Consider the following 16,297-nt stretch of genomic DNA (forward strand, 5'->3'; position numbering starts at 1 on the left):
CGCCTCTCCTGGTCTCAATTTCTCTAAACTGAAAGGCTTAGCCTAGTCTCTTCATTCTTATAATTTCTGTTCCCAGACCTCTATAGATTGCTGCCAAAGTACATCTTCCTTTTAGACCCGAGGGCGGGGCGAACGATGCAGGCCACGTGACTTCCTTCCTTCCCAGAGCGCCTGCGTGGCCGGCTGGCCTCCTAGCAACCCGTACATCCCGCCTAACGACGCCCGCGCACCGTGGTTGGCTGTCGCAGAGGCCGTGCACCTCCCGCGGGCGGTGCTGCCGGAAGCCCCTCCCGGGGCCTCGGCTCCGTGGCTGGCTAGTCACTGCTGTCACTCCGGGGCGTTTTCCCCGGCTGGCTCTCAGCTGGGGCGGAGGAAGAGGTGGCCTGGGCCTGCCTAGCCGTTGCAGTCTTCCCGGCTGCTATGCCCAGGGAGCGCAGCGCCCTCCGCAGCTCCGCGCAGCGCTAGAGGCGGCCGAGTGCCCGCCGACGCCGCCCGGATCCCCGGTGCCACCGCTACCCGAGTCCCTCAGCTCCCGCGCCTCCTCCGGTGCTGCCTGCGAGGCCAGGCGGAGGCAAGATGAAGATGACGGTGGATTTCGAGGAGTGTCTGAAGGACTCGCCCCGTTTCAGGTAACCGGCCGTGTTGCCCAGTGCCTCCCGGAGCCGCCTCTCCCGGCGGCGGGGTGTGGAGTGGCCGCTGACCCCGGGATCACTCGTCGACCTCAGGAGCATTCGCTAGCCCCGGCAGCACCCCAGTCTGATCCGGGAATACCCTCCAGTCCCCCGGCAGCAGCCACCGACCCCGGGTGCATCGTCGGCTCTCTCGGGCACACCGGCAGGTCTTGTGTGCACAGCCGACCCCGGGAGTACCGCGGGCCCGCAGTCCGCGCCTTCCGACGGGGCGGGCCGTAGCCTTTCGCCCGCAGTCCGAGGCGTGGCCGAGAGGGGACGTCGCCTCCTCAGTCCTGGCTCGCAGCCGCGTCTCCCCGAGCCCGGGCACCGCCGCATCCCTAAAGTCGCGTCCCCTTCTAATGCTTTTCCTCTCCCCTTCCTTCCGCTGCGCGTCGGCGCCCACCTCCCCACCCCCTCTGCGGGCGAGCTTTCTGGGCATCCTTGCAGGTCACTTAGTTCCTCTTCCCGCTTCTCCGAGGCCCCCGGCCCAGGAGGAGGGGGCAGAGGCCTCCGGGAAGCCCTGAAGTTAATATTCGACGGAGTCGGGGCGGGAAGCTTTGAACACCCTATTCTAGCCGCCACTGACCGCCGAGATCTGCTCTGCTTTCCGTCGACGCTTTTGGAAGAGGCGGAGGGCTGAGGGCTAGGCGAGACAGCATTTCTGTTTTGAGAACGGAAGTAGGAGGGCCCCAAAGATTGCATTTGTGTTCCTCTTCCCGCGGCCTGGAGGGCCCTGGATCACAGTCGGATGCTCCCAGTGGATCTGTCACAAAACTGATGTGGTGGCATTTGGATTCACATGGCCTGGCCTGCCTTCCACGTGAGAGGCGGCAGTACTGAGGGGCTCCAGAATCCGTGCTCTTTCCTTTTCGAGCATTATAGGAAACTCTTGGTTTGGAGAACTGAGCTTTTCTAGGCTGTGTTTTACAGGGCATTGAATAGGGCTTGCCTGAGGCCTAAATAAGACCGTAAAACTTCTGTGACATTTCTTGAAAAGCGTCCTCTGAGCATTGGTGTGTGTGTGTGTATGTGCGCGCCCACCGAGCTCCCTGCCAGGCCAGCATTATAAATTCTTGCAGCCTCCGGGAACTAACAGTTCTCAGACGTCCGACTGTTAATTTGGCATCCCGCTCTCTTCTCCAAGAAGAGGAAAGGGAAGAAGTGTAAAAGGAGGAAACTTAGAGGAAATGTAAGGACACGTTGTCTTTGCCTTTTGCTGTTTTCGAGGTGTAAGTTTTATTTGAAGTTAGTGCCTGTAAACAACGCACAACCCTGCTCCTGATTTCGTTTCTGTGCTTCCATTAGGTTTTGGCAGTTTTATGTTCTGGGTGGATTGAAGGGCCCCCAGTGACACAGAGAGATCGTTTCGGGCAGCCTTGGAGGTTAGCTTTCCTGACTGGGCAGCAACTTAAGCAACTGAAAAATTAATACCATAGAAAGTTTTGTCTATTATGACATGATTGCTTATGGGATTCAGGTTTGTGTGTGTGTGTGTGTGTGTGTGTGTGTGTGTGTGTGTGTGTGTGTGTGAGAGAGAGAGAGAGAGAGAGAGAGAGAGAGAGAGAGAGAGAGAGAGAGAGAGAGAGAGTGTCACCGGGTGTCTTTCCCAGTTGTTTCTCATCTTGACTTTTGAGCTGTGTCTCACTGAACTCCAGGCTTGCTGATTTGGCCAGACTGGCTGGCCAGCCATACCTAGGGCTCCTCCCCGCTCTGTCTCCCCAGCGCTGGGATTATAGGTATGGTGATGCACCTTTAAACATATGTTTTGGGGGAATCAAACTCAGATTTTAGGCTTGTGTGGCAAAGCACTAACAACTGAGCCGTCTCCCTGACCCTCAGCTGTTTGTCTTCACACCAAGTAACCACAGCATTTTTCTTTTTAGGGAATGTGGCTTTGTGCTCCCTTGGTTTTGAAAAAAGCCAAGTTGGGTTGGCTTCTAACGCCTTTGACGTTGGTCACTTGTCATGTGACACTTTCATTTTTAAAGTAACCATAGAATATGAAATAAGAATTAGAGATACCAGGTTGTGTGGTGTAGTAAACTATTTATTTTTTGTAATATTTGCCCTATTTTAAGTACATAGAGATTTCTAGGATTTCTAGTCCCTGGCATTCCAGTTATTGTCGGCTGCAAACCGGGAACAGATACCAAGGCTCCAAGAACTCCAGCGTCTTGTATTCATTTTAGGGCCTAGCTTAGATTTACAATAGAGAAGGGTGCTGAGAAATCAGCAGCCCGTCGTTCATATTCTTGATAACTGTAGCTTTTCTGTGCTGTGACTCTAGCACTGTATAGATTTGTGTTGTGTCTGGATAGCCCATTAGTAGTATTTGTTCACATCATGTATACATTGGAGGAAATTGATTTAGGAGTGTATGTGAATTTTGAAACACATTAAAATAGAAAATCTGTGAGCTGTGGGAGTGGGTGACGGATGCCTAAAAGCCCATCTACTTCAGAGGGTGAAGCAGGAGGATTGTGAGTTGGAGGGCCCGTGGGTGGAGTACTGGCTGTGCAGTTGGTGAGGACTGGAGTGTGGATCCCCAGCATACTTGTAAATGCCGGGCTGGTGATCTCAGCACTTGGGAGGGAGAGGTGGATCCTCCGGAGCAAGTTGGCCAGCTGGCTTAACAAGCTGGCTAGCTAGACACTGAATCAGAGAGCTCTGGGATCAAGTGAGAGACCGTGCCTCAATATTTAAGGTGGAGAACGATGGAGGCACATCAGCCTCTGGCCTCTGTATGTACATACACATATGTGCTTGGACACACCCCCTATATAAATACGAAACCACACATACACACCACTCACATATGCACATGCTAACAAAACAAAACTCTTGTTTACTGTTACTAAGAAAAATAAGGAAGACAAGAAATGATGAGGGCTAGTGTCTGACTTTAATTTCTAACACCACTCCTCCATATTCGCTTTGGGACTGAAGAGACAGCTCAGCTGTTAAGAACATTGGCTGCTCTTGCAATGGACCTGGGTTCGATTCCTGTCATCTATATGTTGGCTCAGAACTGTCTGTAACTTCAGTTCCAGGGACTCCAGTGCCGTCTTCTGGGCTTGAGGCTTACATGTGGTGCACAGATATACATTCAGATAAAACATCTATACACATAAAATAATTTTAAAAATTAAGAAAAACAATCAGAACAGAAGCTGTGGAGCCTCACACTACATTTTATAGTTTCAGTATTGAATAATTATAAGTATTTATCTACCATCAAAAATGTGAGTTTTAGCTGTATGGAAGTTCATTGAGTTATGTAGACTTTGAGTCCTATTAATTTGATGTGTAATATTTTTATTTATTTGCAGGCTTTTAAATAATAAAGCTTATAAAAAGTCCTTCACAAGGTGAATCTTATGGCATTTACATGTAACTTGCCTTGAATGCTATAGACTTAATACAAAAGTCAGATCTTGCTGAAGAAAGGAGTCACCACTATTTAAGGTTAAAACATTCATTTTCTTGTAGGAAGAAAAGGATGCTGTAGTTAAAACTGACTTCTGATAATTTGAAGAAACTCAGTGCTTTCTCTTGCATTCCAGTCTTGGGATTCTTGGTTTTTGATAGTAGATTGGAGGTCACATTTCGTTGTGTAATTTCGAGTTCTATTTTTAATTTTTAAAAATACCAGTTTAAAAGATTAAAGGTCAAAATCTTGTTATAAAAATCTGCGTGAATGTAAATGCACAAAATCGTACTTTTTTTTTTTTTTTTTTTTTTTTTTAGAGAGAATGTTTGGGAGGCAGAGACATAATGATTAATATTTACTGGAGTTTGAATTTGGGCCCAAAATTAGAAGTAGTTTCTTGTTTGAATTTTCAGAGTTTCTAATCCAAATTGTTTCTAGGTTGGGTGTATAATCCCAGTACTCAGAGTGCCAGAGACAGAAGGATTGTGAGTTTAAGGCTAGCTATGGTGATGTAGTGATACTCCCCCCCACCCCTCCCCCACCCCTTGGTTTCTGAGACAGGCACTCACTCTATAGACCAGGCTGGCCTTGAGCTCAGAGCTCTAACCTGCCTCTGCCCCCTGAGTGCTGAAATTAAACGTATGCCACCCTGGCCTGACATAGAATAAAATCTTTTAATTTTTAAAATTTTGGTTTTTCGAGACAGAGTTTCTCTTGTAGGCCTGGCTGTCCTGGACTTGCTTTGAATACCAGGCTGGCCTTGAACTCACAGAGATCCACCAGCCTCTGCCTCTCGAGTGCAGCCACACCTGACTGGGGTGAGAATTTTTAATGGGTAAAACACATTGCAACAAATCACAGCTGCGTGCACCTTAGTTGTATTTTGTCATTAGGCTGGTCTCAGCTCTACCTCACTTGCCATTTTATATCCCTTCCTTGTAACAGAGAAACTCCTTCACAATTGATACGTTATACAGTGGAAACAGAGTGGGCAGAAGGGTAGCAGGAAATGTGCTTTTACCTCAGAAGTGATAGGATGAAATCAACAGTTATGTACCAAAGTCATGAACCCTGGTGTTCCTTATTGCAGTTTGTAATTTATCATTCAACTTAATCAGCTTAAACACATGCAAACAAATACACCAGACCTCACTCTAGATCCTTTCATAGCTGAAATATTTTATGAAGTAGAGGTATTACTATTATTTTATATTTTTTTAATGCAGAGTCTCACTATGTGGTCCTGACTGAAATTCTCCTTCCTCTGCCTCCCATGGGTTGGGATCATAGGAATTCACTGCCTTAGCTGCCTAAAATTAGGACTCATACTTATTACAAAACTTAAAAATATATTAACATTAGGCATCAATGCTAAAATGCATTAAATATTAAAAACTAGCGGAATATTTTGACTCAGTTAATGGTGTAGGCTTTTAAAATGGTGGGTCTATGCTAATAAAAATAATTTTAAAAACTGACTCAAGGGTTCAGTTATCTGGATAAATCTTGGTCTGAGAAATACTAAATGGGGCCAGCTTGATGGCCCAGCAGTTAAAGGTGTGCAAGTCAGGTGACCTGCTTTGTGTTCTTGAACCCACGTGACGGTGGGAGGCGAGAAGGGAAGTCCACAAGGTTGTCTTCTGACCTCCACCAACGTGCCAGGGCACACAGCAGCCTCCCACTGTGTAAACATAGTAATAAAATAGAAAACACGGTGGAAAATTCTAGAAAATATGAACATTTATGCTGTGTTTTGATTTGTGTGTGTGCTTATGTGTTGTATATGCGTGCTCACAGAGGCCGATGCATATGTGTTTGCATTCAAGGCCATGGGGTTGGCATCTTCCTGGACTGCACACTCCCGTATTATTTTTTATTAGTGTATATTAATGATATATAATAATGGGCTGATATGATTCATGATGTTATACACGTCCGCAGTTCTCTTGGCCGTACTCATCCGCTGCTGCCCTTGTGTGTCCTGCTTCTGTCCCCGCTGGGCGCCTTGCTTTTCACATCTTGCCCTCCTCTGCCTCTGCATCTTCTTTTGGTGAGCCTTGGGGCTGTCTGCCGGGCCATAGGCACCTTAGCAGTGGCTACACCACTGAAGAAAGTGTCTCTCCTTCCCCATCAACCACTAACTGCATAACTCCTCAGGGAGTATGGGACTCTTGAGCCCCTCTGTGTGTGACAGGGTGGTGGCAGGCCCACTCTTGTGCACATGGTGTGCAGGTAATCACAACTGCTCTGTTCAAGAGTGCACCAGCCACACCATGGCGGACGTCAGCATTCCACACCACGCCCTCCTTCCTCTGACTCTTTCTGCTGCTACTTCCTTGAGCCTCAGTGGGGAAGATACAGATGCCCCATTTCAGTAACTGTTACTTATTTTCATCACTTTGGCCAATTACGAATCTCTACAGGTAACAGTGGCCTGCCCCTGCCTTCCTCCCCAAAAAGAAGCTTTTTGGTTTTTTGTTTTTGCCAAAGCTGATAGCAGCACTATCTAGAGGCACCGGCATACTTATTTAGATGATACTTTGATGGAGACATCATGTCCATTTAGCAGAACAACAGCAGTAGCTTCCCTCCCAGGGTCCATGATATCTGTAGCCATGGCCATTCTACAGTGCCAGATGTGAACGCCCTTCCGTTTCCTGGGCCACAAGTCCAATCAGAGAATGGTTGGGTGCGCCAGTGGACGCGGCCTACCTGCCTGGTGGCAGATGTGTAGACTGGTTCACAGCTGAGTGGGACTGTTGATGGCAGGTCTTCCTCGGCAGCCTGCATGGCATGTCCGTGGATGGAGAGTGCTGGCCAGCAAGAAGGAAGCCGCCCCTCCAGCTAGGTCCTGACTTCTGTTTTGTGACTGGGGTGTGTTCCACCTTATTTTTTTATTTTTATTTTTTTTTTTTGAGCCAAATCTCTCACTGAACCTGGAGCTCATGGGTTTGGCGATGTTGGCTGGCTGGCTAGCGAGCCTCAGGTGTTGGCCTGTCTTTACACTCCCAGCACTGGCTGTAGGTGCTTGCTGGCACGTATTAGGGATCTGAACCCGAGTTCTCATGCTTATGCAGCAGGTAGGAGCCAGCCGAGCCATGTCCCCAGCCCTGAAAATTCATGATTTAAAATTTGCCCTTCCAAGTAGTATGGTGAAAAATCTCACATTGTCCTGCTCCATCCAGCTGGGATGTAAATTCTTCCTTTCCTAGGGTACTACTGATGTGCTCCCAGCCCCTTAGTCGCTTAGCTGTCTTTATTACCCGATGGGCTTGGGTATATTGCATGCTGTGTGCATGCAGCCTTTGTTCTATTTACTAGTGGGCCCAAAGTGTCTGAAAGTGTGAGAGTAGTCGTGCTGGTAATTTAGAAATGCCACCAAACAAACTGTAAAGTGCTTCATTTATGTGAAAAGGCAACACATCTCCACGAGGAAAGAAAACACGATTTTGTTCCGAGATTGCTAAGACCTGTGTATGCTGTGTGGGTGGGGCTGACCCTCCAGAAGCTCTTTATCCGATGAATGCTCCCTCCCCAGCCAGCGGCACTGTTTGGGAGCTTAGGAACCTTCGGGAATTGGGGCTGGTTGCGGGAAATAGGTTCCTCAGGTTGTCCTTAGGAAAGACTGGTCCGGGTTCCTCTTTTCAGCTCTGCTTCCTGTGTGCCCACCTCAAGGTGATTGCTTGTGCTGTGTCTTTCTGTCACTGTGATGTTCTGCCCAGGGACTCGGGGCTGAACAACCATGGATGAATCCTTTGAAAGCACAAGCACGAGTCAATCCCTCCTCTCTTACAGTTGTTCATGGTGGAGGTTTAGTCACAGTGCTGCGGAACTGACTGATGCAGAATGTTGGTGGTAAGAAGTGGGCCATTGCCGTGATACCTCATGATGTGGTTCAGAAGCCTTTGGGGGGGACATGGGTTGTGGGAGGGATGTGGAGAAGTGTGGTGAAGTGGGCTAGAGGGGCACAGAGTGGCATAAACAGGCCGTGGATGGCTGTGGTGGGAGCCCAGAACACCAGAAAGCAGAGGATAGTGCAGATGCTGAAGCCAGGCTCACGAGGCGTCAGGTTGAGGGAGGCTCTTTGGGGAATTGGAGTAGAGTCCATTGAGGATCCGTGCTACATTTTGGCGGGAGGCTGAATTAAGGTGATGGACTAGTTGATGTGGCAGAGGGAACTAACTCTTAAGGCACTCTAGCGTTCAGCTGTGGCACAGTCGTTGCACAGTCGAAGCCCTAAGGGCTTCCTGGGAATTGGCTAGGGATCCAGTCATAGCAGGCTCAAGGGCATAAACAAGTAAACTCAGTAAGAAACTTTCACAAGAGAGGAGAGCATTGTCCCGGCACATGGCTTAAAGTGCAGCCTAAGGAAGTGTTTTCCCGGGATTCATTTCGCTGTACTAGGAACAGCCAGTGTAGCTGTGATGGTCCAAGGGGATACGACTCTAGCTGGTCTTTATCCGTGTGATCCTGGTTGCGGGGTCCTGGAGGCCGGTAGGCCAGCTAGACAGTGTGTGGCAGAGTGGATGTCCGTGAAGGCAGGCTGTGTGGAGTTCTGAGGGTGCAGCCCAGGCTGCAGTGTAGACTCTAGGATGTTGGAGATAGCAGCATTTTGCATTTGTTCTTCTCAGCCATGTTGGAACCATTATGGCTCTCAGAGGTAGCTGAGTTCATTTGGCACCGTGGAGGCCAGCGGTAAAATGCTGTGTTGAATGCTTGGTCCCTAGCGGATGGCAATATTTTGGGAGATACAGAAACTTTGTGAAGAGGAGCCTAGGTGGAGGAAGTAGGTATGATGGGTGTAATGTCGAAGGGCATACCTAGTCCCCAGTTCCTTCCTTTCTGCTTTGCTTCCTGCCACCAGGAGCTGATTTGTCTATGCTTCCTGCTGTGGTGGGAGGAGCTTAAATAAGTCCTTCCTCCTTTTAGTAGGTCACAGCAACAAGAGTGGTGTGAGTGAGTCTTCTAACTCTACCGCACTGTACTTGATGTGAAGTGCTTCATGTAAGTGAAACGGCGGTGAGAATTGCCCGAAACTGCCTGGGCTCTAGGCACAGAACTGCCATATCCTTTGGGTTCCGTTTGCACTTAGGCTGTCCATTTGGTGGCAAGCAGTTGATTTACCTGATGAGAAATCTTGCTGGCACTTGTTTTGGTTTTTGGCAGAGTCTCCCATTGTAGTTTATGCTGCTCTAGAACTATAGCAATCCTCCTGCCTCAGCCTTTTGTGCCGGGATTACAGATGCGAGCTACCACACCTGCTTAGAAAAAGAAATTTTTGCGAGTTTTGCTGTCACATCTGAGCCAGCAAAGTTACAGACACTGGGCCAGTGAGATGGCTCAGCAGGTAAAGGCACTTGCCACCAAGCCTGTCAACCTGAGTTAGCTTCCTGGGAACTGGCTCTACTGAGCTGTCCTTTGCCCTCCTTATGAGTGCATTACACTGGCATAAGTGTAATAAAGTTAAAGTTACAGACATTAACATGCTGTGGACACCTAGTTACAATGGGAAAAGTCTTGTGGGTGGAATTTGAACAGACAATGTTTTCTGATGGATTGCAGTGTGTACAGTGTTTAGCACATATGGAGACCAGTTGTAAGGCCCTGAGGTAAATAACAGCAAGCCATTCAATTGCAGATAAGGGACAGTCACATAGGTTTAGGTATGCATTGGGGCTGAAAACCATAAAAATTACTGGACAGACTGTATCTATTGGCAAAGAAACTTCCGACACAGTTTCAGTCATGTTAAAGAAACTGGATTAGGGTCCCCTCCACAGCAAGTCTCTGCTGTTCTGCGAGAACTCGGCAAAAGCAAGTGTTGGCATTTGTTCCTCATATGTACTACCAACACCACTGGGCTCAAAACCTAGGATGGTCTGAGGTAGGCGGCCAGACAGAAGCCATGTCACAGTGGCATGCAGGCATGGCTTGGTCTCACACATCACGACAAGCAGCATGGCACCATAGGGTACTTTGAAAGATCACATTCACAAAATGTGACTTTAAAGAATAGTTTATTTTGTGTGTATGAGTGTTTGCCCGCAGGATGTATGTGTACCATGTCCTTGCCTGGTGCCCAGGAGAGGACATCAGGTCACCCGGGCAGGTGGCTGTGAGCTGCCATGTGGGCCCTCTGCAAGATCAGCCAGTGCTTTTAACTGCCACGCCTTTTCCCTCGCCCTCATGTGGGTTTTATTATAAGGTAATTGTGATCATCCCATGTTGTTATTGTTAGGCTTCCTGGGCCTGATTTATAAATTAAATGTGTAAGTAGGTATCGGAAGAAAGATAGCATGTATAGGCTGCAAAGTTAGAGATCTCCTGGGGATTTTGTTTTTGTTTTTGTTTTTTTTCTTTCAGTGCTGGAGATTGGCTCTAGGACCTCACACAAGCTAGCAACTGCTCTGATATTAGGCCGTACCCTCGGCTCTGGCACCCAGCTGTAAATATTCACTTGGATAATAGAACAAAATAGAATAATAAAAACTCCACCTCATGTTGTAGGAGAGCAGTGAAGGTCTTTCCGAAAGGGTTATGTAAGGTCCCTTTGCCTGTAGGTGCAGCTCCTGGGAGGGACAGCCTGAAGTGATGTCCCAGGGCAGTGTAAGGTCCCTTTGCCTGTAGGTGCAGCTCCTGGGAGGGACAGCCTGAGATGATGTCACAGCAGGAGTAGCTGGCAGTCTCACACGCTCATTTCATGTGTTTGACAGAGGCAGGCGATGGTGAGAACACTAGGAGGAATACTAGTGGAATTTAATTGTGTATTTTTACAAATTCTGTTCAGAGTATATACTGGTTTATTTACTCACAGGAAAATAAACTTCATGGGACTAACCACTTTGATTTTTGTAGTGTAAGTGTGAAATAGGTGTAAGTAAATAGAACTTTTCCCGCTGATATTTCTTTCTGCCTTTTTGTTAATGGCTTTTAACTTCAGGTGTTTTGGGTTTTCTTTAATTTAGCTTTCTGTTCCTAAGAAACTTTAACAGTGAGTTGAAAATCCACCGAGTTTTGCTTTAAAATGGTTAGTGATGCACGTGAGGAAAACATAACCTTTTTGCATTACTGTTTTGCATTAGTGTCTTGCTATGGCTGTGATGAGGTCACGGACATGCACCACCAAGCATGGCCAAAACAAACAACCCACCTCCCAAGCCCCCCGAAAAGAACAAAAAGGCCCCCAAACCCCTCTTTGGCAGTGTTGGTGACAGAGCCTAACCCTGAACACTCAGTGCAGCACTCTGCAAATGCGCCCCATTCTCAGCACTTCTCCCTCTTTTTTTTTTTTTTTTTTTTGAGCTAGGGCCTCACCATGGGGGCCCAGGATAACCTTAAACTCAAGGCCCTCCTGTCTTTCCCCAGCCCCTAATACTGGGATTCCAGGCATGTGCTATTCTTGGTGCTGGTTTTTGTTTGTTTGTTTGTTTGTTTTCCTTTAAAAAGAATTCAAATAGTCTAGGCATGGTGGTGGACACCTTGAATCCCAGTACTCAGGAGGAGGTGGCAGGTGGGTATCTTTTCAGTTCAAGGCTAGTCTGATCTACACAGTGAGTTTCAGGCCAGCCATGGCTACATAGGGAGACCCTGTCTCAAACAAGAAGCAAAACAAAACAAAACAACAGCAAAAGGAAAGAAATAGTACAAAAGGATATTAAATATCAATTTGCTTTCTCTCCCATTTTCCTTCTCACTGTTAGTCTACTGATATCCCTAAATTGTAACTGTGTTCATAGGTCTGAGCTTAGGTAATTTTATTTTTTAATGTTAAAATAGTTTATTTAGCCAATTAATAAAATCTTCCCTATATTATTTATTGTATATATAGTGCTATCTAAAACTTGACAAGTAATAATTGCATGTATTTCTAAGGCACAGTGTCACACACTCTCCTATCTGCACACTAGGATTTGAATGATCAGATCAGAGTAATTGTCATACCTAACACCTCAGACGTTTATCATTTCTTTGCATTGGGGACAGTTAAAATCTTCCCTCCTGGCTATTTTGAAACATTGTTTAATGTTGTTGACTCTAGTTACCCTGACGTGCTAGAGGACCTTCCAAGTTACCCGGCCTGCCCACCTGCACTCATGTCTGGTTAACCGTCCCTTCTTCGTTTTGATACATTCTTACATTTTACTAAGCTGTTTAGGAAGTCAGGTAGCTTTTCAGTATTGTCCCTGCGACACCTGAATCAGAATGAGATAGTTGGGGAAAACAATATCCATGCCTGAACATGGACGCATGCTTGTAATCTCTGAACTTGAAAGGCTGAGGCAGGGGGAGGATCTTAAGTTTAAAGCCAGCTTGGGCTATATAGTGAGTACTGGGCTAGCCTGAGCTATCTAGCAGGACTCAGAAGAGCTAACTCACCCCTGCCCCAAACATCCACATCAAGCTCACAAGCAAACACTTATAAGTGATTTTTAAAGACTTAGTGGTCTCAGTAACACACATTTGTAACCACAGCACTTGAGAGGCGAAGGCAAGAACATCAGGATGAAAACCTATTCTGAGCTACATGGTGTGTTCCTGGCTAGCCTTGTGCCCTAGTTTGCTGGTCCCCAGGTGCTGTTGCCAGGTACCCTTGTGAAGCATGTGGTGATTTGGAGATATATAATCTTAAAGATGAGTATACAGTTGAAATCATCATCTGTCTATCTGATGCTGTGTGTAACAGATCAACTTATATTGAGTTAGAACAATCTTTTTCTTTTGTTTATGATTCAGGAGTCGGATGTTTGGAAAAGAGCCTGGCTAGATGGCTCATCTCTGACTCATCCCTAACCTCCCCTGGGATGGCTGAGGCTAAAAGAGGCCCCTCCTGCCTCCCAGCATGACTTCTTCATTTCATGCCTCTGATGCCCTGGCATACTTGGATCTCTGTCCTTTCCACACGCCATCTCATTCGTTTCTTTCCATGTACCTTGGGCCTCTTTTAAGGTGCTACCTATCTCAAGTCACTTATCAGGGCAGAGGAAGAATTGTGCAGAATAATGTAGATTGTTGGCAAAGTAGAATCCTACTTAGCTATTAAGATAGAATTATAAGGGCTGAGGATCTGGCCCAGGAGTAGGGTGCTTGCCTGGCATGTGCAAGGCCCCTGATTTGATGCCAGTACTGCCGAAAGCAAAAGAAAAAAAAAAGATGGCTAATATGTATAAAGTTTTTCACGAATGCTAGACCCATCCTAAATCCATGTTTATTCCTTACTAGTGAGTGAGGAGTCTGATTGTGATCACAATTTAGAGACATGAAACAAAGGAACAGATGTGACACAGGGGTATTAATTAAGTGGTAGGAAGCGATTTTGATTTCAGTTTGGCCCTGGTTCTGAGTAGGCTTAAGTCAAGACTTGGCCGGCTGTGGCCTCTCTGACTGATGGACGTGTCGGAGTTACGCGGGACTCCGCTGCAGACAAGCCTGTGCTCGGCTTAGCGCTCTGCTATCCATGTTTTGAAATTCTGAATAATTTTTAAACAAGAGGTCACACCTGTTCCTGTTTTCTTTTTGTATTATTTCTTGAAAATTATGTCACCCATACTTTCTACCTGTGAGCTCAGTTTTAACATTTTTAAATGTTAAAAAGTGAATTTATGATCTATGACCATTATATAGATTTCTGTGTTCATAAAGCTACACACTGTTTATAGCATACCCCACCCTCCTCCTTCCTCTCTTGTGCCCCCCACCCTGTAACTGTGGGGTTGAGTACAGTCAGCTCTCGGTGTCCATGGGTTCAGTATCTGCAGTTCAGCCAGCCACAGAGTGAAGATAGTTAGAGAGGAAAGATTGTGTCTGACGTGAATACGTACTGGCACTTTTCTTGTCATTGTTCCCAAATAATATATGACAACTATGCACATATTAATGTAAAGCAAGTGTGTGTGTGTGTGTGTGTGTGTGTGTGTGTGTGTGTGTGTGTATGTGTGTGTATGTGTGATATAAAAATGTGACATCATTTTCTATCAGGGCCTTGAGCATCTGCATACCTGGGATGACCTTGTTTGCCCTTTGCTCCTTTGCATTAACCTTGCAGCCTCTGCTCTAAACCCAACGTGCTTGTGCCTTTCGAGAGAGCATGGGGGAGTGGATCGCAGTTTACGTGGAGGGTGCTCATAGTGCACATGAAAAAGTAGATTAAATAATAGAATGCATGATGTGACACAGGTTCAAGCATACATACACAAAAACCCGAGGGAGGAAGGGAGGAGTGGAGAAATGTCGCTCAGGGCCACTGTGTCCCAGTAGGAAGTAAGGTTATTGCACCTTTGCATAGTAGCATGACTGGGACAGATATGTACTTATGTACTTTACATTTCAGAGGTTAGAAAATATTTGAATGTTTTCCAGATAGAGAAATGGCAGGTGTTTAATGTGATTTAACACTAAACTGTATATATGTACCAAAAGAGAACGTGGTACCCTGTCTTACACAGCGGTGCTCATAGTTTTTGTAGTTTAACTAGCCCTCTCTTTGAAACTTGGATGCCATGGCAGATCAAGTCATTGCAGGATTGTCATTCTTACTGGATTTTTTCCAGCTCTGGCATTGGCCTTTGCACCCCACTCGTTCATTCTGTTCTTTTGGTCTTTTTCTTCCCTACAGGCCACGTGTTTCAAGTGTGTTTGGGCTTACTTTTCTTTGCATGATCCTATGAATCATAAGTCATTCGGGTTGTCTTGCTACAGCAAATGGGATCTGATCCCAGCACACAGATGACAGACACCTGGTGGGCTTGTGCACAGCTTGTCTAGTTCCCCCCAAAGTTTGTCTTAGTACGGGTACTGGTGGAGGACACTGGTGACTATTTGTTCCCTCTGAAGCAGCTCGTTGGTCATGGCCTTCCTGGTCTGGTGGTCACTGTGTGATGGCTACAGTCCTTCAGCGACCAAGAAACAACGATATTTGTTTCTTACATGTCAATAAAAACAGCTCTGAGCAGGGCGTGGTGCTGCATGCCTTTAATTCCAGCACTCAGGAGGCAGAGGCAGGTGGATCTCTGTGAGTTTGAGGCCAGCCTAGTCTACAATGTGAGTCTAGGACAGCCAGGCCTACACAGAGAAACCTTGTCTTGAAAAACCAAAACAAACAACCACAACAACAACAACACAAAAAACAAAACAAGGGGCTGGAGAGATGGCTCAGTGGTTAAGAGCACCGCATGCTCTTCCACAGGTCCTGAGTTCAATTCCCAGCAACCACATGGTGGCTCACAGCTATCTATAATGTAACCTGATGCCCTCTTCTGGCCTGCAGATGTACAAGCAGACAACAGTGTATACATAATAATAAATAAATCTTAAAACAACAACAACAACAACAACAAAACCCAAAAAACAATGAACAACAGCAACAACAAAAGCAGCTCTGAAGACTGGCGTGGACCTTGTGGTGGACTACTGACCAGCGCACAGGAGGCCCCTGTGCCCGAGGCTGGTCCTGGCACACCCCAGGCCCCAGAGGAAAGACTGGTCACGTTTTATTTCTGAGAAGTGGGAGCATGCGCCTGGCTGTGCTATGCTTTCTGTCTTGTCCATAGTCTTTCATTTCTTGGTAGGATTGAAGCCAGGCCTTGCTCATGGTAGGCCAGCCTTCACCTTATCCCCATGTTACAGTATTCTTTACAGAAATCAGTGCAATCAGTGAAAACCAAAACCCTTACTGCGTGGAAAAGGTGTTCTTTCCTTTTGGTGGGTGCTGGGGTGCTGGGGTGCCGGTGTGCCAGGGTGCTGGGTTCAGGTTCGCAAGCTTGTGTAGCAAGCATTCACTTCACCCACTAAACAGTTTCCCCAGCCACAGGCCGAGATTTCAGACACATTATTTTAGTGTATTATAGTATGGAACAAAAGACACAACCTTGAACAAAATGAGTTGTACAAATACATTCTGAAACAATATGGGAAACTTAATGAAGTGGATATGAGACATAAAGTCATTTTCAATATTGTATATGGTTTGCTGGTTAGTTTTTTTTTAATTTTAATCAACTTTATACAAACTATAGCTTCATCTGGAATAAAGAAGTTCAGTTGACAAATTGCCACCATCACACTGTCCTTTGGGCATGTCTGTCTGGGCATTTTCTTGGTTGACTATTGATGGTAGGAGGGCCCGGTCCACTGTAGGTGGCACCACCCACGGGCAGGTAGGTGGTTCTGGGTTGTATAAGAAAGCAGGCTGAGCAAGCCG

The 16,297-nt window shown here is 46.6% G+C and overlaps 1 protein-coding gene across 3 annotated transcripts in view; it reads left to right on the forward strand.

Moving 5' to 3' along the window:
* The first annotated feature begins 220 nt into the window (after window positions 1–220).
* ACAP2 (ArfGAP with coiled-coil, ankyrin repeat and PH domains 2) overlaps window positions 221–16,297 on the forward strand; it is a 126,219-nt gene continuing 110,142 nt past the window's right edge. Inside the window, exon 1 of one of the 3 annotated variants that reach the window (XR_014782959.1) lies at window positions 221–629. Coding sequence is in view for 2 of the 3 variants with exons in the window: in XM_084800908.1 (XP_084657034.1) it covers window positions 577–629 (53 nt within the window). In the remaining variant the exon portion in view is untranslated. The remainder of the gene's footprint in view (window positions 630–16,297) is intronic. The other 2 variants (XM_084800908.1, XM_084800909.1) reach the window with 2 other exon arrangements.

This window comes from Acomys minous, assembly GCF_964271855.1.
Source record: "Acomys minous genome assembly, chromosome: 11".
NCBI lineage: Eukaryota > Metazoa > Chordata > Mammalia > Rodentia > Muridae > Acomys > Acomys minous.